Source organism: Akanthomyces muscarius, chromosome 3 (genome assembly GCF_028009165.1).
Source record: "Akanthomyces muscarius strain Ve6 chromosome 3, whole genome shotgun sequence".
Classification (NCBI taxonomy): Eukaryota; Fungi; Ascomycota; class Sordariomycetes; order Hypocreales; family Cordycipitaceae; genus Akanthomyces; species Akanthomyces muscarius.
Genome location: NC_079243.1, coordinates 4,291,321 through 4,317,159, shown reverse-complemented (window position 1 = coordinate 4,317,159; position 25,839 = coordinate 4,291,321). Strand labels below are relative to the sequence as shown.

At 46.5% G+C, this 25,839-nt stretch overlaps 8 protein-coding genes across 9 annotated transcripts; 4 read left to right on the top strand and 4 right to left on the bottom strand.

Annotated features, from left to right (window-relative positions):
• Nucleotides 1-5,952: 5,952 nt before the first annotated feature.
• On the bottom strand, nt 5,953-10,488 carry LMH87_002811 (uncharacterized protein; the record flags this gene model as incomplete). Its single annotated transcript, XM_056194328.1, has 4 exons — nt 5,953-6,598; nt 6,651-6,740; nt 6,791-10,239; nt 10,294-10,488. 4 exons carry the CDS (start codon nt 10,486-10,488, stop codon nt 5,953-5,955), a joined length of 4,380 nt encoding a protein of 1,459 aa, XP_056051277.1.
• A 2,797-nt stretch (nt 10,489-13,285) lies between these two features.
• LMH87_002810 (uncharacterized protein) lies at nt 13,286-13,963 on the bottom strand (the record flags this gene model as incomplete). Of its 2 annotated transcripts, XM_056194326.1 has the most annotated exons (2): nt 13,286-13,791; nt 13,895-13,934. In XM_056194326.1, the coding sequence occupies 2 exons, from the start codon at nt 13,932-13,934 to the stop codon at nt 13,286-13,288; spliced, it is 546 nt and encodes a 181-aa protein (XP_056051276.1). The 2 variants fall into 2 exon arrangements, with proteins under 2 accessions (XP_056051276.1, XP_056051275.1); XM_056194327.1 differs by having other exon boundaries at nt 13,286-13,963.
• A 1,172-nt stretch (nt 13,964-15,135) lies between these two features.
• LMH87_002809 (uncharacterized protein) lies at nt 15,136-15,941 on the top strand (the record flags this gene model as incomplete). Its single annotated transcript, XM_056194325.1, has 2 exons — nt 15,136-15,801; nt 15,882-15,941. 2 exons carry the CDS (start codon nt 15,136-15,138, stop codon nt 15,939-15,941), a joined length of 726 nt encoding a protein of 241 aa, XP_056051274.1.
• A 1,118-nt stretch (nt 15,942-17,059) lies between these two features.
• LMH87_002808 (uncharacterized protein) lies at nt 17,060-18,823 on the bottom strand (the record flags this gene model as incomplete). Its single annotated transcript, XM_056194324.1, has 2 exons — nt 17,060-17,625; nt 17,680-18,823. 2 exons carry the CDS (start codon nt 18,821-18,823, stop codon nt 17,060-17,062), a joined length of 1,710 nt encoding a protein of 569 aa, XP_056051273.1.
• Nucleotides 18,824-19,450: 627 nt separating this feature from the next.
• LMH87_002807 (uncharacterized protein) lies at nt 19,451-20,269 on the top strand (the record flags this gene model as incomplete). Its single annotated transcript, XM_056194323.1, has 2 exons — nt 19,451-19,753; nt 19,820-20,269. 2 exons carry the CDS (start codon nt 19,451-19,453, stop codon nt 20,267-20,269), a joined length of 753 nt encoding a protein of 250 aa, XP_056051272.1.
• Nucleotides 20,270-20,785: 516 nt separating this feature from the next.
• On the top strand, nt 20,786-21,955 carry LMH87_002806 (uncharacterized protein; the record flags this gene model as incomplete). Its single annotated transcript, XM_056194322.1, has 3 exons — nt 20,786-20,944; nt 21,017-21,191; nt 21,255-21,955. 3 exons carry the CDS (start codon nt 20,786-20,788, stop codon nt 21,953-21,955), a joined length of 1,035 nt encoding a protein of 344 aa, XP_056051271.1.
• A 637-nt stretch (nt 21,956-22,592) lies between these two features.
• Nucleotides 22,593-23,363, top strand: LMH87_002805 (uncharacterized protein; the record flags this gene model as incomplete). The annotated part of the gene is made up of 3 exons (XM_056194321.1): nt 22,593-22,626; nt 22,696-22,730; nt 22,785-23,363. The coding sequence occupies 3 exons, from the start codon at nt 22,593-22,595 to the stop codon at nt 23,361-23,363; spliced, it is 648 nt and encodes a 215-aa protein (XP_056051270.1).
• Nucleotides 23,364-23,806: 443 nt separating this feature from the next.
• Nucleotides 23,807-24,939, bottom strand: LMH87_002804 (uncharacterized protein; the record flags this gene model as incomplete). The annotated part of the gene is made up of 2 exons (XM_056194320.1): nt 23,807-24,645; nt 24,723-24,939. 2 exons carry the CDS (start codon nt 24,937-24,939, stop codon nt 23,807-23,809), a joined length of 1,056 nt encoding a protein of 351 aa, XP_056051269.1.
• Between the last annotated feature and the right edge of the window lie 900 nt (nt 24,940-25,839).

Here is a 25,839-nt window from a genome sequence, read left to right as displayed (position 1 = left end):
TAAGAAAGGTCTATATATTATTAGCCTATAAGTGCTTCCTTATTATATTATTTTTATTACTAACTTATATTAAAGTTAGGATACTAGGTGTTATTACTACTTTAGGCAGCTTATTAATAAGGGTGCCCCTTATTAATATCTATAAACTAATAGTAAGTACCCTTTTCCCTACTAGTTCCTTATAACCTAACTATAAGCTAGATAAGTTATAGAAGTGTTTTTACTACTAAGATAGTAGTAAACCTTATATTATATTTATTATAAGCGAGTAGCGAGTTTTTAACTTACTCTAAGCTACTTATTACTATAGTGATTTAGTAAGTAGTTTCTTTTCTCCCTTCACCTTTATTACTAACTCGCCGCTAGGGCCTTATTCTTAAGGGTCTTTTAACCTAGGCTTAGAAGGTGCTAGGTTATACTAATAAGGTTGTTATAACCTTATAGGGTCTAAAGCGCCATACTAACACTACTATAGACCGGGGCGCTTATATTAACGCCACTATATACGTATAGATTTTCTACACGAGAATAGCCCACTACTAGGGCGTTATTATTACCACTATAGCTATAAGTTTACTACTTTCTTATAGCGTCTTTAAAGCTAACTTATATATAGGTAGATCTTAATATTAAGGTCCTACTAATACTAGCCCTACTAGATTTTAGTTAAGATAATAAGGAGGAGGAGGAGGAGTAGGCGTTATACCTTTATTATGTTATTACTAGCTCTTAGGTAAAAGTGTTTTTAAGAAAAGTAGAGTTTTAGTACTATAAGCTTAATTTAAGCTTAAATTATCTTTATAGTATATTTATAGTAATAAATTTATTAATAAAAGTTACTATTTTTCCTTACTTCTTTTTTATTTCTCTTTTATCTTTTTTACTTTATAAACTTAATTTATAGTTAGGGCTATAGCTTTAGCTTATACTTTTTAGGTAGTATTAGATCTATAAAGTTACTATACTTAACTTAGGAGTTTTCTATATTATTATAGCCCTCTTATTTTACTTTAAAGAGCCTTTATTTACTATTATATTTATACCTTATAATTTCTTTAACTATATACTTATTATTATTCTTAAATAGGGCTTATATATTTAGTATTATACTCTTATAGCGATTATATAGTTTAAGGCTAGATATATTAAATATATTATAAATTCTTAAGCCTTAAAGTAAGTCTAGTTTATATACTTATTTAGCTATCCTAATCACTAAGATAATCTAAAAAGGTCCTATATACTTCTCTATAAGTTTATAGGTAAGTTATATTAGTTTTAGATTTTTTATTAATAGTAATACCTAGTCTCCTACCTTATATTCTTTAAGCTACTTTTTATTATTATAGTATCTTATATACTACTTATTAGCTTCTTATATATATTTTATAGTGTTTTTATATATAATAAGTATTTCTTTTATATATTCCTAAGCTTATATATTACCTATATCTAGGGTAGGTACTAAAAGGTAGGTAGGCATATAGCCTAGTAGTAACTTTATAGGTATATTATAGATTACTACTTACTAGCTTATATTATAAGTAAACTATATTATAGATAGTTTTTTAACCTAATTAGTCTATTTAGTGTTATAAAATATATATAAGTAGTATTTTAGCACCTAATTTATACGTTCTATTAGGCCGTCTATTTATAGGTAGAATATAACACTAAGTCGCCGCTTATACGCTATAAGGTAGTAGAAGCTTCTTTAAAAGCTAGATATAAAGATACTACCTTAGTTTAAGATAATACCTTTAGGTGCTCTATATACTATAATAATTTTCTTATAGAAGATTTCTATAAGTCTATTATTAAATAGGTATATATTTATAGTAATATAGATATTATATTATATCGCCTTATCTACTATTACTAGTATTATATTATATTTACTATATTACCCTTATTATTCTAGTAATTTAGTAATAAGGTCTATTAATATTTCTTTAAATAGGTAAGATAGTAACAGTAATAGTATAAGGAGGCTATAAGGTTAATATATTCTAGGTTTTATTATTTAATATATATAATAGTGTTTTATATATATATTAATATTATATCTTATTCCCTACTAGAAGAAAGATATAACTACTTTATATAGTATCTAGTAAGTTCTTTAGTATCTTATAGTAAGGTTATTATAGTATAGTTATAAGATCTCTACCCTCTCTCTAAGTAGTATATAGATTCTCCCCCTATTTACTAAAAGGCCTATTATATTTACCGCCTAGTAGACTTCCTAGATTCTTAGGTCTTCCTTACTATTATTATATAGTGCTTTCCTAGTTCGCTTAATAAAGACATCTCCTTATTAGGCCACTAATAGCTGCTCTTATAGTGTTTTCTCACTTAGTGTGTTATTTATATTATTACTACTTCTTTATAGTGTGTTTTCTAACTACTTATTACTCTTAGCTACTTAGGTGCTCTTTTAGCTCACCTTAGTATAGCGAATTTTTATATTATACCTATTATTCTCTATTTATATAAAACAGTTTAAGAATTATAATAGTAGTTATTCTATATATAGCTTATTTATATTTATTTTATAGTCTACTTAATATAATAAAATATCTATAAAGTTATACTTATCTAGTCTAAAAATAATTCTAAAGTTATATAGAGATAGTTTATCTATTACTATTACTTACCTATATAATAGTGTCTTCTTCTCTATAAGATAGCTATAGTTTAGGTAGTCTATAATAATATTAATAGTTACTATTAGGTAGACTAGGTAGTATCTTTACTAGTAGAATACTACTAAAATTACTAGTATCTTTATATTTAGTGTTTAGTAATTTAGTTTAGCTCCTTATAACTTCCTTAATAAAAACACTATAAGATACTAGTAAGTTCCTTATAATTATAATAGTATTACTCTAATTATAAAGTCTAATATATTTATTTCTATATATATATAGGCTTTTAGATTAAACTATATAAGTATAGGTGCTTTCCTAAATAATAGCTTAAAGTGTTAGAACGCCTATAATTTATAGATATTTAGTATAAATTTCGCTAGTATACCTCCTTTTATTTTTTCTATTAGAGGTACTATAATCTTACTAAAGTTCTTAATAAATCGCCTATAGAAATTTATAAACCCTATAAATACTTAGATTTCTTTAATAGTAGTAAGTTATAGTTAGTTTATTACTCTTTTAATATATTTTAGATCTATTTTAATTTTACCTAGTTTAATAATAAAGCTAAAAAATTTAACTATATTTATATTAAACTTATACTTTTCTAAGTTTAAAAATAGTCTAGTCTTATATAGCTTTATAAGGACCTAGTAAATATACTATAAATAGTCTATAAAGTCCCTACTAAAGACTAAAATGTCATTTAGGTATATAATATAGATATAATTAATATCTTTATATAAGGTAGTATTAATATATTCTTAAAATAATATAGGCATTCTAGTTAGCCTAAATAGTAATACTAAGTACTTAAAGTGTCTAAATTAATAGTAAAATACTATCTTCTACTTATTACCTTTATAGATTCTTAGCCGCCTATATATATCTTTTATATCTAGTTTAGTATAGAATTTAGTGCCTTATAGTTAATTAATTATTTCTATAATTAGGGGTAGTAATACCCTATTTTTCTTAGTAATTTAGTTAAGGCTATAATAATTAATATATAAGTAGAGTTTTCCCCCCTTTTTTAGTATAAATAAGATAAGAGCTCCTACTAAGTTAGTAGATCTTCTAATCTATCCTTATTTTAGCCCTTTATTAATAAAGTTATATAGCTTATATAGCTCTCTTATTATAAGGGGATAGATAGGTCCTTATAGTAGCGTCTTACTATCTTCTAGTTTAATAGTATATATAGGCCTATATAATAGTAGTAACTTTATAGCTTTTTTAGGTAAGAAGAGCTCTATAAATTCCTAGTATTCTTATAGTAACCTTATATATATTCCTTTTATAGTTATAGTAAGTAGGTCTAGCTAGCTTACTACTAGTATTATCCTAAATTTAGCGTTCTTTATAGCCCTTTAAGCTCCTTTTAAGTTTAATACTATCTTAATATCTTTTATATTAATACTATAGTTCTAGTAGTCTAGGCTGTTATAGATTAAAACGTTTTATTCTCTAATTTATTACTAACTAAGGATAAAGTCCTTTAAGGATATTATAACTAAAAAAGGAACTTATATCTCCTTTCTATATCTAAGGTTATCTATAACTTATAGCGTTTTAGTAACTTCCTTATTTACCTAGACTCCTTTTTTAGTTAAAAGATATATTAGTATAGTTAGTTTAAAGAAGCTATAGACTTCTAATCTTTCTACTATACACTTATTAATAATATTTAGATTACTCTTTATATTAATTATTACTATTACTTCTTCCTAATTATATCTTATTTATACCTTTACTATAACCTTATATTAAAGGTAGATTTAATAGTAGACCTTATCTTATTATATCTCTTTTATCTAGTAGTTCTTAATTAGGCTATTATTTAGGTATATTACTATATCTTTACTCTAAGCTATCTACTTTACCCTAATAATTTTTAGCTAATCCTTATACTTATTAGTAGTATAATTTCCTTTTTTATAGATAGTATAATTATCTATAAAGTAGTTTCTTTATAAGTAGTTACCCTTATATTTAAAACATCTTATAGAGAAGTCCTTACTAATATATAATATATTTATAGTATTCTAGTTACTTTATAGCTTATTTTTATCTAATATAGTAGGTTAAGGCCTTAGGATTATCTTAGCTTATAAGATTATACTTACTACTCTTTTAGTATTCTCTATATAGGACTTTAGCTCCTTCTATATTATAGGATTACTATTACTACTTATTACTATTTAGAGCCTATAACTAAGTCCTTTTAGAGCTATTATAATTTAGAAGCTAAGAGGTAGAAGATCTAGTAGCTCTATTATAGCGTTCTTTATTTAATATAGATACTTCCTTACTAGCTTATTAGTGTTATATTTATACCTTAAGAGGTTATAGGTTACTTACTATACCTTAACGTTTTTATCCCTTAGTTCTTCTTTATACTAGATATTAAAGTCTTCCTAAGTAACTCCCTTATAAGTTCCCTATAAAGTTATAATAAAGTAATAGGCCTATTATATCTACGCCTCTCCTTATAGACACTATACTATATATATTACCCTATTAAGGTCATCTATATAGTCTTCTATATACACCTAAAAGTGCGTTTATAAGGTAACTATAAAGCTTATATACTCTTAGAATAATTATCTAGTAAATACTATACTAGGGAGTTTTATTATTACTATATATTTCCTATAAATTAGTTCCTTTAAGAGGTTTTCTAATTCTAAAGTTACTATAATTAGCTACCCTTTTATTAGCTACTTATAGTATACTACTAACTACACTTATTTTTATTCCTTTACTACTTTCTAGATACTAACTTATATCTTCTTTACTATTATTAAGCTAATAGCTATACTTATTATACTATCTAGTAGGTTAGACTAAACTAGTAATATTATTTATTATACTCTTATAGTAGTCTCTTTACTTACTTATAGTAAGGTAATAATTTATTTAGTTATAATACTATAAGTAGTTTAGTGTCCTATATATTAGGTAGTAGTGATAATCCTATAAGGTGCTGTTAGTAAAGAGCTTTAGTCACTAGATGATCCTTAGGTTTTTAGAATAATAGTGGAATTATCGCTACCTCCTCGCTACTCCCTCGTCGGCAGCCCGCAGCTATATAGTAGCTTCTTCGCACGTGATACCTCTAGTTGCCTATAACCTCCTACCAACCAACGTGCCCTGCGGGTGCCCTGACAGTAATACTACATATAGACTGACCATACGCAGAACTGTTAGTGAGAGACGAGGCGATGGAGAACATGGTTGTACAAGATATCAAATGGGCGAGAAAGGCTCAAGCTAAACTAATCCTCAAATGCGGAATTTCCTAGCAGGGAACGCTGACAGAGCGGTGAGGTGAAGACTCCTTGTCTGTATCGCCGCTTGGAGTATCAGAACCGCAAATCTTCCCCCTCGACAGCTCGATCGTGCGGTCGGCATCTCTGAGAGTGTCCCGTCGATGAGCAATGGTGAGGACTGTACATTCCTTAAAAGACTCATCCATGATCTGGCGGGCTGCGTCATCTCTGAGAATATCCATGCTGCTCGTCGCCTCATCGATCAGAACTACTCTAGATCGAGTTTCGCGTTGTCTTAGAATTGCTCTGGCCAGGCAAAGCAGCTGCATCTCACCCTGAGAATATCCTACATCTGTGAGTAAAGCATACAGACCTCCTCTATGTCTGATCTGTCTCCAGATATCCAGCCGCTCCAGAAGCGCTTCTACGCTTCTGTCTTGCTCAGCGGCATCTTCTCTCGCTTTTTCATCGTCTTCATCCAGCGCATCATTCATGCCGAAAGGAAGCAAATTTACCCGAATGGTCGCATCAAATTTCACCAACTCTTGTGAAATCGTTACAAGACGAGATCGTAGCAAATCGGGCTGGATAGACTTCAGATCAACATCATCAATTTCGATTGTTCCGCTGTAGTCGAGGAAGCCAAGTAATGCCAGGAGGGGAGAAGTTTTGCCACTGAATATCGGTCAGTATGTTTAGCTGAATAATGAGAAGTCATCAAACTTGCCTGCCTGTTCGGCCGACAATGCCTATTTTATCCCCTGCCGATACTGACAGGGAAACTTCTTTCAAGACAGGAGGAACATTTTCGGTCGGCCTATACAACAGATTAGACCAAGATAATGTGAATGGGAACAGTGCTCATACCTATACCTGACGGTGACATTGGTTATATCAACTTTGCCGACGGACGGCCAACTCTCAGGCAAGGTCACATGTGCTTGCTTGTTTTCCTGCGGTGTTTCCTCTTTGAACTGGCGAAGTCTGAGGAGAGCTCCAAGTGAGGTTTCTAAATGAGTCCATGACTGAAGGAGAAATTCAATCGTTCGGTTGAAGGCCAAGATTCCCAAGAAAGCTAGGCCCACTGCGGGCTTTGACGTGCTGTCCTCTGTAAACAGCGTGATCATTACCAGTACAAAAGCAACAAAAGTGCTTATCAAGCCCAAAACAATATTCAGCCACTGCTGAATGCAGTACATCAGATAAAATGCCAGCTGAGACTCGTCTAGAAGACGGTGGCCGAGTTCGAGATTCTTCTGTTGTGATTGTGAGGATTGAATATACCGTAGACCATCAGCTGACTCTTGGAAGAACGTGTAGAGTGGTGCTTTTCTCTCCAAGTCGAGGTGACGCATTTGCCGTGATGTGCGTAGGTAGAAGCGTTGGACGAAGAACAAAATTATCAGAATAATTGGAAGAGTAAGAGACATGTATGTAGCTCCTGACAAGATGATCCCAGTGAGGATCACAGCCGTATAGAATACATAGAGAGTCCTCATCATGTAGGCAGGCAGTTGTTTGGAAAAGTAGAGCGAATCTTGGCTGTAACGATTGACGAGATTGCCAACTTTGGTAACGCTCAAGAATGCAAGCGTTGAATGCATGGTAGTATGGAGTAGCTGCTCGTGAAGGCTTATTGAAGCACGCGCGGCAAACTTCGTGTACAGAAGAAAATAAACCAAGCTGCCAATCATGCAGGTAGCTGCTGCAATACCGGCATATCCATAAAAGTAGATTGCGCTCTTTGGATCCATCTCAATCCACAGTCGCACGTATATGTCTGGAAGAATTTCACCGCTTGAGAGGAGAAAGATGAGCCAGCTGTAGAGGAAAGCATTGAGCCGTCCGATGGGATCTATGAAGAGCAAATATAGGCGCATGTCTCCTTTTTGTCTCGCATAATTCCTCTGACTTGCGGCACTCTCAGACTCGTAGAATTCATATTCCAACGTTCTGCGAAGCACAGCTTGCTGTTTGTCCTCAATCTCTGGTGCCACACAAGCTTTCGCGGGGTCGAGGAGCGTGCTGATTTGCAGCTCCCTGTCGGGGTTCAAAAATTCCCCTTGATCCAAAGTCACATTTCCCTCCGCATCAATGATCGCAACCTGGTCAGAAACCCGAAGGCACTCAGGCAAATGCGAAGCCAATAGAACAGCAGAGCCAGACTGTCTCAAGACACCATTTTCACCACAAAGTGCGTGCATGACAGAGACAGCAGTGGTTCGATCCAGTGAACTGAAGACATCGTCCAGAACAGTCACTGGGGCTTGTGCGAAAACAATTCTTGCTATGCCTACCCGCTGGCGCTGTCCGCCGCTAAGATTGGCTCCATTGGTGCCGACCACGTATTGGTCGCCACCAGGAAGCCGCGACAAGTCTTCTTCGAGTTGACAACACTTTATGGCAAGGGTGAATCGGGCTGAATCATAGGGCAAGAAATTCAGAATATTGTCGCGGATGGAGACATCCCTGAGCCATACATCTGGGCCGCAGTATGCGATTTTGGCTCCATCCTCAACATAGATATAGCCGCCCGAGTTGCGAGTCTCGCCCAGAACACCGCCTAGAAGCGTTGACTTTCCCGATCCGGTGCGGCCAACAATAGAAGTCACAGATGCTTGGTCAAGAGAGAAGCTGACATGTTGCAGGAGTGCATCCTCCATGTTGCGAGGTCCAAACATGGCGTCAACAAACTGTACAACGCCAGTAGGATTCGGAGGAGGGGGACGCGGCCGCATGGTTGTTGACCCAAAGTGCGTCGGAACTGATTCGTAGGACTCTGGCGGTGCAGAGGGATCCCATTTGATGCGAGAGTCAAAGCGTTCTTTCAAGTGTAGAAATGCCTGTAGCCGGGTGAAGCATACGACCATTGACATGGCCGTCGGATAGGCTTCCAGAATGCGCGCGAGTGGGCCTTGAACAAGCCCAACTATGGCTAAAGTAGGGAAAACTTTCGAGGCTGTCATTTCATGGTCAAAGCCATGCCAGAAAAACCCGCCCGCAACCACAATAATGGGACTCATTAAATCGGCAAATTGGACGAGGAGTACCGAGAGTGAAATAAGTTTGCGATATCTGTTGGAAACTTTGATTTCTTCTACACGAAGGCGATGCAGGAATACGCTGACTGTAGGGCCGAGGCCGAGCATTTTGATACCAGGCAGTTGGCCCAGTATGTTCGAAGTTTTTGCAACTCTGGTTTCAATGCTCTGATTCCAACTTGCGAAGGCAGGCCCAATCCACTTCCCAAGAACGTATGAAGTAGTGGTCGTAAACAGGACAGGGAACAAGATGATGACGCAAGAATAGCCGATAAAGAAGGAGAGGAAGTATATGCCAAGACCAGTCTCGGCGACAGCAATAGGAATTTCAATACACTGGGGTAGGCCGCTGGCGATTGCATCGACATCAGTGCTCATAAGAGTCAACGCTGCAGATTTCTTGGCCTCTTCTTCGCTCAACAAATGATTCTTTTCGAAGAGATTCCCAATCAAGGCACCGCGAATCTGCGTAATGAGACGATTGGCCAGATGAGTAGCGGCAGTCTTTGTTAGTGTAGCGCCACCGAACACGAGGATGGTAGCCCACACTAGGCCAGGCGACTGTGCTAATTTTGCTGGCGCATGTAGGTCCACTGCTTCTATGATGGCCTGGATGACAAATGGTTGAGCAAGAATAAAGCAGGAAGCAAGGAGCCGCACGGCAAAAACTTGAAGTATCTGGTATTGCCAGGCACTCCAACAAGCAAGCATCAGCCCTGGTCTCAAGTCGTGGTCCTTTGCGCGCTTCCAATGTTTTTTGAGCTTCTCATGCATGTGTTGTGAGGAGAAATCGAGACCCAATTCGGTAAGATGTTTGTGACCAAGTTCTTGGCTAAAGCCTGCAGTAAGCATCGGGATCAGAAATAGGAACAGTAGCCTAGTCATGAAGCCGCTAGTAGCTTCCGCACTCAGAGATTGGCGTATACCCTTGTCGACAACCAGCGCTCTCCTGGATATCTCCTCAAGTATGAGCAGGCAGAGGCGGAGGGAACCGCTCGCGACAGCGAGAGCACCGAGGGCAGCCAGATCGTGTCGGAGAAAGAAGGAGCGACTTTTGACGATGTCAATAAAAATCCCAACAAGAAGAGAGACGCCAAGTAGGGCGGAAGTGCGTATGGCGTGTCGGTGCTCCATGTAAATAATGCTGCCAATTGTGAGCGCAGCAATCAACTCCATAGACGCTGCAGGTACGGAGGTGTCTGTACGGGCTTCGGTGGACATTGTCCGAAGCGATAAGCTAGTCGCCTCTATGACAACAAGAGCAATCAATACAATCTACAGCCTTGTCAGCAGACGGCCAGTTCGTTGGTAGAGGGTGCCGTTGCTCACCAATTTGACCCAGAGAAGCGGGCTGCTGCGCACATATACCGGCTGCTTCCAATAATGGAATATGGCAACTGGAAGCATGGCAATGACCAAGCCCGACGGAAGTATCTGAAGGATGGATTCTTCGAACTTCAGAGTGAAGTCAAAAATTCCCATAATCGGGGCCCAGAAGGGCTGGTCTTCTGCCAGCGTCGCCATTGCAGGCACAGCAAGCTCAAATGTACGGCGACACAGCAGAGAAGCTTCGAGACAAGCGGAAATGCGAAATACCTCTACACAGCTGTCTCACCAAGTCTGACACGACGTACGGTAGGAAATACTCGTTGTTGGGTGTAGAGATGGATCTGGTAGCAGTGGCGGGGGGGCGGCCTTTGGGCAAGTATTATTAGAGAGCAAGAGCTGCCACGGCGCAACCCAGCCTTGCTGATGGCGGCGCCATTATAAAAGTAGGTGCCCATGGGGTCAACAGAGGGCCTACCACGCTAGCATGGGTGGCTGCACCTTTCTTCGGGGCCGACAGATGCGCAAGTGCCTATACTTACAAAATACTTGTGCCACATCAATCAGGTGGGCCGGCAGCTACTGATACAATGTCCTCAAGTCTTGCTCCTTGTCGCCGAAAGGGCCATTTTTTTCTCTCTTGCCCTTGGCAGGCTACGAACCTTCACGTCCTCTTCCCGTACAGGTTAGCTCTCTTCGGTCAATGCAGACTGGCAGTGCGGTTGGTCGGTCGGCCGCTTATTAGCTGGCAACTGGTTGCTACCACAGCTTACTGACTTGGAAAGTCGACTACAGTTAGTGTTATCAAGGTATCCCTGGGTATCTAGGACTTGCAGTGCGGTATGCATACATGCCTACAGTAGCGCGGTTCTGAACTGGTGATTGCCCGCGCAACACCACGCAGCCTGATCTCGGAGTACGGTGCTTCAGGTTAGGCAGATGGTCACTCTAGGTTTATGGTTGCTGGAAGTCTGACGGCCCCTGCGACATGCACTTGTCTGTTGACGCATTCACCCGAGTTTCCCACCATTGTGCAAGATCCATCAGGCTGACAACGTTTTCAAGAGTGGTAAATAAGTAGCATCAGTCGCTCCGTTACAATTAGAGAAGACCGCTGGTGCCGCTCGACTGATGCTAGTACTGTGTGCGTAATAAGGTCTTCTCACTTTTCTGCCGCCCCTTTTGTTTTCTCTTTTTTTTGAGCTTTTTGTGAGGGTTAAGTGTTAATGCACGGAAAAGGTTTCATGATTTACTCGCGGCTTGAAGCTCATCCTCTTTCATCGCCTGTGTTTCCCTGGCCTCTGCCACTTTATCCTTCGGCCCTCCTTAGCGGGCGGTTCGTTACATCGCACCCGTGGCGTGTTCTACGGGACGCGTGTAGCCCATCCCGGGACCAATCAGAGGCCTAGAACGGTGTCACTCTATTCGATGTACTAGGTATGTGATAATCCTTCAAGGAACTATTGTTTCTTCACGGCCTTGTTTAGCGTCGTCTCTGTTGTGGTTTTAGCAAGCTGTTGGAAAAGAACAGTTCATAGGAGACAGGTGAAGAGCACATGGCATGCAAATTTCATCCCGGATTCTTGCCTCATTCGTGTCTAGACATTGTATATCAACCCAGGCCCCGACCGGTCAGCTTAAACTTGGCCAGGGGCAAGCTCACATTATGTACGGCGTTGTCTAGCACTTAGTTAGGGGCAGTCGGGCCCTACTTCGGACAGTAAGCCCTGGACATGTATTGCGGGATCTGCTTCCAGTGTACAGGAAGTGGCACTTTTGTCGCCTAGTGGAGCGCGCGCCGTGCAGATTACAGACGCCGCCAATTCGCCCGAATCTTTCGTCATATCTTGCACTCTGCCTGGGCAGCACAGCCACATTGTCCGAACAGGCTGCAGCTGCAGCTAACCCATAAGTTAGTTGCTATACCACACCGCGAATGCCTAGCCCGTGCACAATGGTTTACTAGTCTAATTGCAAAGTCAAATTTGCCTGACGAGGGACAATGGAGCCTGAAATTATCAACAAAAAGTGAAGCGTGATTTTCGCCGTTCTGCGAGCCCCGGTTCAGTCTCCATCTTTGGTTGACGAGCGATGCACTCCGCCGTGATGGCCACTGAAGACTCCGTAAATACCCTCACAGTGATTGGAACTGTCGTTTATGTTTGGCGAGCCCTTTGCGATGGTAAGTGGATTTTTTAAAATGTTGAACGAATAAGTAAAATAAAAGCCACTACTAAGCAGACTCACATGTGTGCTAATATTTCACTGCTAATAAATAGTTCGTCCATGCCAAATTGCGCTACGACGCCTCACCTATGTACTTACAGCTTTCAAGTTCACACGTGCTGCAGTTGTCTGTTGAGTCTTGAATGCATCATGAGACTGTATAGCTTCACGCTAATTTTGACCTTCCCTGCGTGGTTAGCATTAATGCTATAATGCCTGCATCCCTCTAAAATGTTCAACGCTCTCGGCACAACAGCCAACGATCTTACATCGAGCAATGCTCAACGTTGAAAATATGAGCATCACCAGAGTTGTGACGCAATGTCGTATCTCGCCACTAACTTCTGCGTACGTGATCTAACAGAGTGCGAATACATCAGCCAAGCTGCCCAGAGACGTCAAATGGCTGCTGCGCAAGACGATTACCTGCCGAATCTACCCTATATCAGAGCACGCCAGAGAAAGTGCAGAATGCACGGCGAAGCAGACTTCAAAAGGGAATCTAATGCATTTATACGACAATTCTATACTTGCATATTATTTCAGATCGTTAAAAATTTGAGCAAGCTCACATTCCTGCGCGATATCGCCCATCACTACCCTCATTTGGCTGGGCAGCTGGCTTGGTTACAAACACGTTTGGGTTCGAAATAAACACATCAACGGCTGCGTAAAAATCACTTCCAAACTTAAAATATAACCTAACGAGCAACTCTATTTGTAGATCTCTACTTCAGCAGCTACGCTGACCAAAATTTCCACTCTTCGCCTATGCTAGCTTCTCTGTACTGCCCAGTCCAGCTGCGGTACCAGGGCGTGCCAACATGCGCTCATGCCAGTTCTTAACAAATTGGTAATCATCCAGGTTGTAATCAGTCTTGTCAAAGATAAAGGGAACCACATGTGTCCATGATGCAAAAGAGAGGTCGGCAATAGAGCATCTTCCGCCGACGAGCCATGGGCCGTCCTGGCCCTGCGCCACCTTTTTCTCAGACAAAATCTTGTCCAGCACAGCCGTCACGCGATGCATCTCCTTGACGTAGCGTTCAACGGCGCTGGGCAACTTCTCGTGGTGAAACTTCTTGAACCAGGCAGCCTGACCGTAGTATGGGCCCTGGCCTGAAGCCTGGAAATAGAGGTACTGCTTGGTCTCGTACGCCTCGGGGCTGCCTGTGGCAAAGCTGATCTTGTGCTCTGTGTCGTACTTCTCGGTAAGGTATTCGACAATGGCTCCAGACTCCCATATGGTCAGGCCCGTGTTGGGATCGTGGATAGCTGGCAGGCGCCCGTTGGGGTTGATTGCCAAGTATTCCGGCTTCTTCACGTCGGAGAACGGCACGACGACGAACTCGGCGGGCAAGCTCAGCTCTTCAAGTACAATGGCCACCTTGGGAGGGTTCGGACCACCCTTGCCCCATACTTTGATCGGCTTGAGTGTAGCAGACATACTGCGTGTTGGAATAAAGACGAGGTATCGGGCGAAAATGCCAAAGAAAATATGAAGTAGTAGTGGCTTTCTTCTGAAGATGATTTGATGAGTGAGCTTCTTGCAGGCACTTTCAACTATTTGTATTGATTCGCATCTTATGATATCCACAATGTCTGCTCGCAACTGATACAGTTAGACGCATTTGGGTGCAGACTATTCTGTGCAATGATGCAACAGCCGCGCGCGACGCCAGTTTCAGATCGAGACTATGCGGCCGGTGAGAAGAGAACAGTCGCCCACTGAATACCTGATTTGTAAGAACCGGTGTCTTTGGCTTGAGGATTATGTGACCTCGGCGCCTTTATCAAGCCATGATGACCTACTGTTGGCTAGGGCTGCTCATGATTTGAACAGACGCACTCGAGTTGACTAATGACCAGTACCAAAGGCCGCCATGCTTGGTAATCGCGGAAAGAGGCAGGACGGCAATATCGGATTTAAAGAAACACATACACTGGCAGGCTTGACAGTGGAAATAAGCTCATAAGACCGCAAGTATACGTTGATTGACTTTTGTGGCTCGAAAGTAGAAATTTTACATTGGTGTTGGTTCTGTTTTTGTGTTGTGACCGAAGTTGACAAAGACGTCTTGGAACCGAAACGGGTGTCTCGGGCAAAATCAGCTAGCGCGTTGTGAGGTCGTGTTGAGGCCGCCAGTCGTGCCGTGGTCAAAAGTCTGCTGCGACTGATGGTTATGGAAGTAACAAGTTGACCGATATCTCAATAATTGATGCCTGATATGGAGTAGAATTTCGTAGATCCGGTTTAGTTTTGCGTCGTGAAGAGAGTGCCTCTATTCCCAGACGCAGACAGGAGAATGTCTGCCCCCAAGGTAAGAGGGCAACACTACTAGAAAAAAGATGGTAGTTGAGTGCGGGTACAAGTAAAGCATTTACTTCCCTGTTTTTATTTTATCGATCCCGTAGCTTGTTATAAACTCTCTGAGCTCTGATGAAGCTGTATCTAATACGCCCTGCGACTGTGCCTTGCAACTGCGCCACTACGCTGCGCCACACAGCCGTTTGCGATCGTCGGTCATCTACAAATCATAAAAGAAGCTTAAATCCCCCATCTTATGATGGAGATCCATTATCTTGCAACCAAGTGACTATTTTTCGACCTCAAAGCCAATGTCGATGTTTCGTCGTGACCGCTCCCGATCGTCCGGGGCCCAAGCCGACATCGATCCGCATGATTGGAGCCTTCCGTCTTCCTACACAACTCCTCAGTCAAAGGGTACCTGCCAAACGATCATACCCGACCCGCATGTATTCTCGAATGCGGGAATCCCAAGACTCAGCGATGCCTATGTTCGAGGATCGACCCTGCAATATCCGGATGTCAGCCATGCCGCTGCCCATTTGGCTTTGCTGGAATGCTTCCGTGGCCTAAGGCTCAACGCCACCGCGTTCGATGTGCCTGTTGAGCTGCCTCCGCAATATGTCGAAAAACCCAGCCTTGCCAGAAATGTCAGGCGTGGTTTTGTTACACAGAGCGAACGATGGGATTTACTCCTCAGGCTCGCCGTTACTCGCTTCGGCGTCTGGTGGTCTCAAATTCACCTCGTCTTGACCCACGCAGCGGCTTACGCGAACCACGGCGGCAGCACAAAACAAGTTCAACTCACAGAGTCCTACTTGCCGCCTCTGGATGTTCTGCTCGTGTGGTATGCATTTATGCTGGACTCGAGCTCTTATGCCGCCGCCTGTCGCGCAAGGGAAAATGATGTCCCTGGCCTCGCGAACTTGTGCTTTCCATGGAAGGCCGTCTGCGCCGTTATTGACATGGGTACAATGGTATTTAAACTACCTAGGGGGGCCCAGACCCTCTTTCACACCCTGTCGGGACAATCCGCAGACATCCTGATCTATCTCAGCGACCCTCCAGCCTACACCGAAGAACCATCGCCCTTGCTCCCGGTAGACATGGTCGCTGAGGTAAAAAAGCATGAGTCATTCCTTGACGAGGCACACAATCTGCTATGGATTCGCTCTCCTGCGCTACGTGGATCATTAGAACGGGCCAGTGCTGAGTTTGAAAATGCGAAAGCGCAGCTGGCCTGTGACACCAATGCTGACCACGCAGTTGAGCTGTCTTTTGGTGTGCGCTTGTTTTGGAGAACATTTAGGCTGTTTCCGTTGGTCTACGAAGCACTCGCGGGCCATGGAAACGCCCCAGGCTACCATGGAAACAAATCAGCGGACACTCTTGACAAGACTCCAAGTGAAGCGCCGTCGGACTGTATATGCTGGACTTGTGAGCGCATCCGCGACGACCTGCCAAGATTCTCCCGTCCCCGGGCTGCAACTCCGCAGAAAATTTCCTCGCAGAAACAGTCGTCCGAAGGCATGATGCAACAAATCTCATCACTCTCAGCACGGCAATTGCGCCAAATACAGGATGATTTGGGGTTCTATCGTGCTGTTGAGAAGGCACGCAGCTCTGGGCTGCCACTCCCGTCAAGGCCCCCGACAGACGCCGAGAAGCAGAAGGAGAGACTGGCCAAAGAGAGACAAAAAGAAGTAGGCTATCGTCCGGGTATTAATGAGTACGCAGAAGTTCAGGCGGATGGCAGCACTAAAATAAAGAGATCAAAGCATGCCAATGCATGGGCGGGCTTGGGATGGGGCTTGTGAGTGTGGCAACATGCACAAAACATTACCTAACATGTAAAATATGTAGTTGTTTATGTTTGAAGATATCAAGAAGACGTGGTTATTGGATGTCGTCGTCTTATTTGAAACCACCACACATGACGAAAGACCAGCAGCACGTATCTCGCGCGTTCCGCGCACACTAAACACGAAAGAGTAATAATTCAATCAATGAGCAATATCTCGTCGTGGTTGACGTTCGGGTTGGTGCGACCTCGTCCAGCCGCTGGCGGACGGCACCATCCAGCATGGTGGCGAGACAGAGTCAGTGTTCACTGCGCAGCAAGCATTTCGCTATAGAAATTGGCGATACCGCGCGCAGCTTTTCCCTAGAAGGCTCTTTACTATACCAATTATTAACTTGCGCATAAAAATAGGCGTCTCTAGATTAGTTGCAGCGCTATTGCACGTGTTCCTTCTCCTCCGCCTTTGGGATTCGGACCATGGTGGCCGCAATCACGGCCGCTACAATAGACAAGGCAAGGCCAAACCACCAGATGGCGCGCATGCCTTCCAGGCCAATCTCCCCTGATGGCAATCTGTCAACTTTGATCCCGATTGAGTCGGACACTGAGGTCATGATGGCCAGGGTCAAGTTCTGGACCGTCACCAGCAAGCTACCCGCCGAGCCTTGGTACGACCTTGGCACACTCGAGGTGATGAAGATGGTCGCGGCCGCAAAGCTCAAGTCGGGGCCGAGAGACGCCAATGCCACGGCGGGCATGGAGAGCGCCCAGTACGAAGTGCCCGGCTGCTGTGGAAGGAAGAAAACGTTTCCTATGCCGAAAAAGACCATGCTTGTGGCCAAGATCCAGTGGCCAGGGAGAACGTGAAGCGTTCTGGACACAAGCCAGACGGCTGCCACCCCCACCAGGGCATTGGGAAGGAGGTAGAGCGCTACTTTAAATGGCGACGCCCCTTGGTATCTGATCCAAAATTGAATGGCATAGAATTGCCATGCTCCGGCTGGAAAACATTAGCATTGTGCTGCCGGAGCTGTCTGCAAAGGTTGCAACTCACCATATCCGCCGAATCCAAACACGTAAGCCAGCAAAACTGGAACAAAGCCAGGCGTCTTCCATACAGCCTGCGGTACGAGAGGTCTCTTTACATATGGGGCCGAGAAGTAAAACGCAACCAACATAAGTGCGCCTACGATAACAAGGGAATATGTGTACGGGTTCCATTGCACGGAGGAGCCCTGGGTGAGTCCAAACAGGATCAAGCCGCTGCCCAGAGATGCCAGTGCCGCGCCAATATAGTCAAAATGCTTGATCGACGGCGCGTCCACTGAGTTGCTGTCTCTGGCAGGGACCAGCGGGGGAATTGTAAAAAAGGCGGCCGTGGCACAAGCGCAGAGGAACAGCGACGTGCTCCCAAAGATCCATGGAAGGTGGGAACTGAGAGCGCCGCCCTGCATCGCGCCGATCCAAAACCCAAACGGCGCACCGGCCGCCATCATGGAAAATACGCGGGTCTTGCGCATGCCGGGATTGTACACTCGCCCCAAGATGCTCATCGACGCGGATACGAGCACGCCGACCGCCAATCCCTGCATCGCTCGAGACACAAAGAAGAGAATCTTGAGCTTGGGCGAGATGGCCAACGCAGACACCGCGTTCCAAGCAGCTTCCCACAGAAAGGCACCGATCATGAGAGGCTTGGGAGGCGCCAAGTCGGCGAGAGGGCCAAAGACAATGACGGACAGACCGCTCGCCAGCGTGGACGCACCCAGCAGCCATGGGATCTGCGAGGGCACAATGCCCAAGGCCTTTTGAAAGACGAACTGATTCACGGTAATGTGGCCAAGCGTCAAGGAGAAGATCAATTGCCCTGCCGTGCAGACGAGCACAAAGACAACTTCGGCCATGAGGTTAGGCAGCTCGGGCGGAACGCCTTGCGGCATCAGACGAGCCGGGCTGCCTTGCTCTTCCGAGAGGCCAGCCGGATCCTCGCGGCTACTGCGGGATTCAACAAGGTCGACCTGTCTGCTGCGAACACGGCCAAGCTCAATCAACAAGCTGGGGGATGTGGTGTCGGCAATGTCCCTGCTGTTGACCGTTACCACCGACTGTGTCTTGGCGAGGCCGGCCGACGCCGCCGCATCGCTGTGCGCGGCGCTGGAGGGCTCGGCGAGGTATTCTGTCTGTGTCTGCGTTGCCATGGCTGATGGGAGGTAATGGAAAGCCGCACCATTCACTGCGTCGCGATGATTGAAGGAAATTCAAACGCTTCGCATCCGACATCGGGGTGTAGATTTTATATCATCGGCAGCTGGAGCCACCTGTCTGACTAAGGTGATTGCAACGTAGTTACTGAAGCTGCCTGCCGTGGTGTGAGCGAGCTTGCAGAATAAGGAAAAACAAATCTGAAAAAATAACTGAATTGTTTGAGATGTTTTCCTGATAATATTCTATAGGTGCGTACTCATACTAAAATTGCACTAGGTAATGATCGATTGTGTACTACACCGTGCGACTCAGTGGTGACACCCACTAAATAGCTTCAAGTGAGATCTTGCAACCTTCACCATCATTGACCCATCAGGTTGCACGACGGTCTTGTCCGTTTGTGATTCTCCACTTCCGTTCTCACCATGACTGACGGTACATGACGCCGCAATCCGTATTGACGGGCACTTTTCTAGTCGACTGCACTGCAACAGGGCGCTCGTTTGCACGGCCGCGCGCTCTAAATCCTGGAAAATCCTAGGCCGCCGCTACTGTTCCCGCCACGATCTTCGCATCGCCCCCAACGCCAGGCCAATTCTAATATCCCAAGCAAAATTATTATGGCGGCGACTGAGAAGGAGCTGACCCCAGCCGAGGATGAGATCGAGGTAGCAACTACGAATGACGCCGCCCACACTGAAGCCCCAAATGCCGCTCCCGAGGCCAGTGCGCAAGAAGCAGACGCAGCAAACACGGGATTGGCATCTCGTCCCCGACGGTCCTTGAGAGGCGCAGGACGCGCCATAGAGGACAGCATTGTCAAGAAGACTGTCAAGATCATCGCCAAGCGGCCGCAGCGCAAATGGGACGCCGAGCGCCTCCTCACAGACCCAAAGTCGCCCTTGGCCAAGGCCAATCTTCGAGTACGTCCCATCCCATTGGTTGGCACATTCTCCCGTTGATTTTTCTTTACTAATTTTGCGGAATAGACGATTTTAACCAATCCCTTAGCATGGAGCAGTCTTGACGCAGACGACCATGCAGAGATTCTCGCCCACTTTCCCGACCAGCGCCACATTCTCACAGCAGACGACGGCGCGGCGCGGCCCAACATGGAGTCGCTGATGAACGACGACAGCTTCCGGTATGACTGCGCCGCGTACACTGAGAGCCTGGTGCAGGGGCGACACGACCCCGAGTGGCTGGCGCAGGCGTGGGCGGCGCACGAACGGCGCAAGGCGGGCGATTTTAAGGATTTTCTCCGCGCAAAGTTTGAGAGCGACTGGGAGGTAACGCTGCCGCCGGAACAAGGGGCAGAAAGGGAAAAGGAAGAAGAGAAAGGAGAGACAGGCGCGGATCATCAGGATGTGAAAGAGGAAAGTAGCCAGGAAACTGAGACAAAGGAAGCTGTAGTAGACACAAACGGGTTGGAAGAGTGAAGACATCCACCGGGATCATGTAAGGGTTGGTTTCTTTGTTGTCAAAACATTGTCACCCAACTTTCTTTATTGTATCACCCTGTCAGACTTTGTAAGCTTAGCCTTTCGGTATCATCTCCCTCGTGGCAGCGTGAGTGGTGCATCTTGAAATTGGCGATGGGTATTTGTCCAACGGCGCCATGGACATGAGTACAATGCTGCTGGTGTTGAGCAACCATCATTTACGGCGAAATATGCTGCTCTGACATTTTAGACCGTTTTAAGTTGTACCGCTGCACAATGAATCGCCTTTACGAGAGAGCGCTTCCAAAGGCTGATGAGACTGCGTCGCCGACCCATTTCTCCACACCGAAACGAACCAAGATCCGGGGGCTACAAAACTTCTACGCTGAGATTTTCATCTTCCATTTACACTCACCACCACAAGAAAGTACCGACATATTTTGCAGCTAGCAAAGGGTCATGATCGATTTCTCGAGCTGCGAAAAGAAAGTCCAGTAACAACTGCAATATACCATGGCCCCCGTCAACGCCGTACACACACGGTCGCACAGCTTGCTGCTGCTGCAGAAGCTGCTCAATCTGAGGGACGGCGCCAGTCCTCTCACGCTGTTGCTCGACAACCTCGAGCAGCCCGCCACACCAGTCGTCTCAGAATTCATCACAAGAGCAAAGGTTGGTTTTCCTGCTTAAGAGCCGCAGTCAATCGCTGCCATCGAGCCACAGCTAATCAGAGCATTTCAACAGTTGTCAAGGACCAAGGTCATCTTGCTCTCATTCGCCACCATCAAGAAGCCGCGCGACGTAGACGTCGTGATCAAGGCCACGGGCAAAGACTTCCAAGCCATCAGAAAAGAGCTGCTTTCTCACTATCCGAACATAGATCCAGCTGCCGCCGCCGCACGCGATCGCAGCAGTCCACGTGCGAATGCACCCGCCTCCCATACCAATAGTCTCCCACTAACAGCATCTTCTGTTTTTTCAGGCGCCGTCGTAATTATAGACTCACTAAACACACTATCCTCCGCCATCCCCCAGGCCCTCGCCAGCTTCCTCTCCGGCATCATCACGCCAGCCGTGTCCATCGTCGCCGTCTACCACACCGACGTGCCCGTGCTCCTGCCCGCCGCCACCTTTAGCGAGTACGAGCCCGCGCCCTTGACCGTCCTCTGCCACCTCGCCACCGCCATTCTGCGGCTCGCCAGCCTGCCGCAGGAAATCGCCCGCCAGCGCGCGCGCGACAAGGCCCTCGTCGAGCCGGAATGGGGCCTCCGCGAGGGCCGCGAGGGCGTCCTTATCGGCCTGCAGCGCAAGGCCGCCACGGCCGCCGAGGCTGAGGAGAGAAATGGCGTTGTGCTGACCATGGAGCTGCGGAGGCGGAGCGGGCGTACAGTGACGGAGACGTTTGTGCTGGCGCGGCCGGATGGCGGCAAGGGCACGGGGAAGTTGCTCCTGCGGAGCGACCACCCGGTCTTTGCGACGCCGGGTGCGGCTGGAGAGGAGGAGGAGGAGGGGCCGGAGAGTACGTTTAATCTGGGCTTGACGGAGAAGCAGAGAAAGGACAGGGAGGGCATCGTGCTGCCGTACTTTGATGCGCAGACGGAGGTGGGTGGTGGTGATGGTGGTAGAATCTTGTATGACATGGGTAGAGAGGATGATTTCGACGAAGAAGAGGATGAGATTTAGACAGTTGTACAAGATGAATGAAAATAGCAAAATTATATTCGCCATAAGAAACAGCTGCCTACTTCAAGTAGTCCTTTGGCGGCAGTGTGCGAGTACTGCTCTCTCCACCGATAATCATTTATCGCTGCAAGCAGTGTGGGAACTTAAGGATGCCGACCAGGTATAACTATAATTCTTTCTATGATACTTTTTCTGTTAATACTTTAATAAAATGCTATCTTGATGCAAGATGGCTACATGTGTAGGCCGCCGCCAGCTCCAACGTTTGGCGGGGCGGCACCCCGGCCGGATTGGCCCCCCCTTGCCTTGCCAATCCGAGTCTCCGTCTCCCCTGTAGCCGTCATCAAACCTCGAAAGACTTTCTGAACATTCGACAAACAATTTCCCCAAACAGCATCAAAGCAGCATTCAACGATCGGTCGCCGCACCTACCCACCGTTTACGTGCCCCATATATCATACCATTGTCATTTTCTTTCTGTTGAGAGCTGCAGCCTGGACTGGGTGCTAGGCGTCACGCGCATCGCCTGCTTGTCTGGACACGTTGTAGAAACACCGACCCAAGGTTCTCAACCTCGACGCCTTTTCCCTCCTCTTCTTCTACAAAGAAAAAAAAACCACATATTCAAACCGGAATCATGATTAGATCGACACAAATATCGCGGCTAGATGGTGCGGCCCCCCCCTTTGCCTTCCCGCCAGCAAATCGCTAGAGCAATCCCCAGCTAATGTCACCACTAGGCCTCATGCTCTGCGCCTCGGTCGACGACGAGCAGGTCCGCCTCCACCCCTTGCCCTCCCGCCGCCGTACCTCCTAACATAGTCCACAGGCCGAAGCCGCCCTCGCCGAAGTCAAGAACCAGGTCCGCCAGATCATGCGCAAGCTCACCCGCACCTCGGAGCCCCAGGCCTCGATCGAGTCGGGCGCCTACACGCTGCACTACCTCGTCGACGCCGACGTCGCCTTCCTCTGCATCTGCGAGCGCTCCTACCCGCGCAAGCTCGCCTTCACCTACCTCGCCGACCTCGCGCGCGAGTTCCACACGACGCACCCGCCCGCGCAGGTGCACAACCCCTCGCTGCGGCCGTACGCCTTTATGGACTTTGACACGTTCATCGCCAAGACGCGCACGACGTACGCCGACGCCCGCGCGTCGCAGAACCTCGACAAGCTCAACGACGAGCTGCGCGACGTGACAAAGGTCATGACCAAGAACATTGAGGATCTGCTGTACAGAGGGGACAACCTGGAGAAGATGGGCGAGATGAGCAGCAGGCTGCGCGACGACAGCAAGAAGTACAGACGCGCGGCGGTGCGCATCAACTGGGAGCTGCTGCTGAAGCAGTACGGGCCGTTTGCGGTGCTGGGATTCATCTTCATCGTCTTTGTCTACTGGCGGTTCTTCTAAACACATCGAGGGAGTGGTGAGTGGGATGTGCCATCGTGTGTGTAATAGCGAATCGAATTTTCTCTTCTTGGTTGGAAGTTTGGGTATAATACGAAACTAGAGAGGGAAAAGGGAGACGAGGGACAGAATGGTGACAAAAATAAATGAAAAACATGAATGACACCAGAGGTGTCTTAAATGCTGCCGTGTACATTAAGGGAAATACTAGAACGAAAATGCAGCTCTACCAATGCAAAGCAATTCCAAACTGGTTTCCCACGTATAAAGAAATCAATATGCTCAATGTCCGTAAAACGCCGTTCCGTGTTTCCAGTGCGATGCTCGAGGAATGTCATCTGCATGTATAATAATTTGGTATCGTAGAGTTGCTCGTGTCTTATGGTAGGATCTCGTTGTCCTGAATGATGATGTGGGTATATCGTTGAGACGTCATTTGTTTCACGTTACATGACGATGCACTTGTCCGTCGAGGGCAGCGACACCGGCAGCGTCGTGGGCAGTGCCGACGGCGCATGTTCCCACTCCAAGTGTTCCTGCAGCGCCGCCAAATCTTCAAAGAGGTTCTCCGGCTGCCATATCTCCTCTTCGTCGTCAATGTCCTGGGGCTCCGTGGCATCCTCGCACAGAGGACACATGAGACGTGCCAGCCAGTCGCCCCGGACCGGTGCAATGTGGCTGGCAATCGCAATCGGCGGGTATATCACTTGTTTCGACTGCTGGCCCGACCGTGTCGTGCCCGTAGCCTGCCACTCGCCCAGCGCCGCGCCGTGCTTGTCCTGCAGCGGCGTCGACGTTGGCAGCAGCGAGCCGACCCCCGGCGCGGCGGACGCCACCTCGGGCAGCGAGTCCACGCCCGTTCGTGTCGTCGGCACCGTCTCGACATCGTCCCATAATATGTGGCCGTCACAGAAATCGCAGACAAAGGCCACGTCGAGGTCGCCGAAGCGCTCGTAGCCGCCAATCGTGTAGCACTCGTCGACCTCGTCCCTCTGCCGCCGCTGGCAGTCGTAGTCGCTCGCGCCGGCGCGCCGGGCCGCGACCCAGGCGCGCTGCTTGCGATGGATGATGAAGGCGCCGAGGCAGCGCTGGGACGTCTCCTTGGCGCTGCTGAAGACGCGCTGGGCGGCGCGGCACTGGGCGCGGTGCAGCTGGCGCTGGAGCGACTTGGTGTCGCGCACCCACACGGCGTCGACGGGGCCACCCGATCGGCTCCATTCCCGTATGTTTTGTATGTGCATGTAGAATTTACCGCTCAGTTTGCGGAGTTCTTCGAGCGACGCGACTAGATTTAGGACATCAGGTTAGACTTCTATTCTCCTGCTTCTGCTGCGGCAAACAGTCGTCCGATGAGCAGCTTACACGTTCGGTCGTGCTCGTAGTGGGATTGGCTCTTGAGCATGGGCGAGAGCTCCTGGAAATCCGTCTTGGCGTCGTTGAGCACGCGCTCCATGGCCCGCTGCAGCTCGTACTCGTCGGCGCCCCAGTGGCGCTTGTCGGCGAGGCCGAGGATGCGCAGGCCGTCGACGACGAGGTTGGCAATGTCGGCCAGCAGCGAGCCCACCGAGTCGAAGCCCATTGCGGGCGGACGGACGGAGGGGCCGCGCGCAAGGCAGGCGAGGGTGTGTTTGCTGCCGCGGGAGACTTGGGGGGAAAAAAGACGAGTGCGGCGTTTAGGGGTTCGTGAGCGATTGGCGGCAAATGGTTGTTGTGGTGAGGTTTCGTTGTCGTCTCAAGTGTTCCGTGGGGGCGACAAAACCGTGGCCAGTCTGTCAGGCACAGAGAGAGAGAGCAGTGAGGGAGGGGCAGCGGGCTCGTTCAGTGCGGCATGGTCGTGAGGGCAGACGTGCGCATCTGGAAGCTTGAGCGGCAATATGGAAGAGAAGTCCTTGATGGAGCAGAAGAAAATGACAAAAGCAGATGATGATTGAAACGCTCAAGGTGTCGAGGGATCGCCAGGGCTCGTCAGATCTCGCCAGATGGTTGGCAACTCATCTTGGAGGCCTACGCGGGAACAAAGGCCCGGGGCGAAGCAGGGTTTAGGCAGGGCGGTTAGCGCCGGAGCACCCGCGATGTGCTTCATGGCAGGGGTACAAAGGGCGGGCCATGTTTTCAATTCCACATCCAATTACGCAGAATTGAAAAAATCTAGATCAATTCGAGCTACCCAGTAAATCTCTCAAATAGTATTCAAGGCTGTACAAGGTTAGACTAATATTGTCTAAAAAACTACGTAGCCCTACCAGATCCATCAAACGTCTGGAAGCTCATAAAGTGGACGGGCTTCACCATTGTTTTACGGCGGCCTTGCAGTGGATTACAGTGGACGATGATCGTACGACAGTCCCCGGTTCCACCTCCATGGTTTCGAAAGTAGCTTAATCTTGTGTACAGAACGCAGAGTAAAACTGAACTTTTGTATGGTGCTGTGCCTGGACAGTGGCAGCCTACCACGACAATTGGCTGGCCCCAGTCCTGG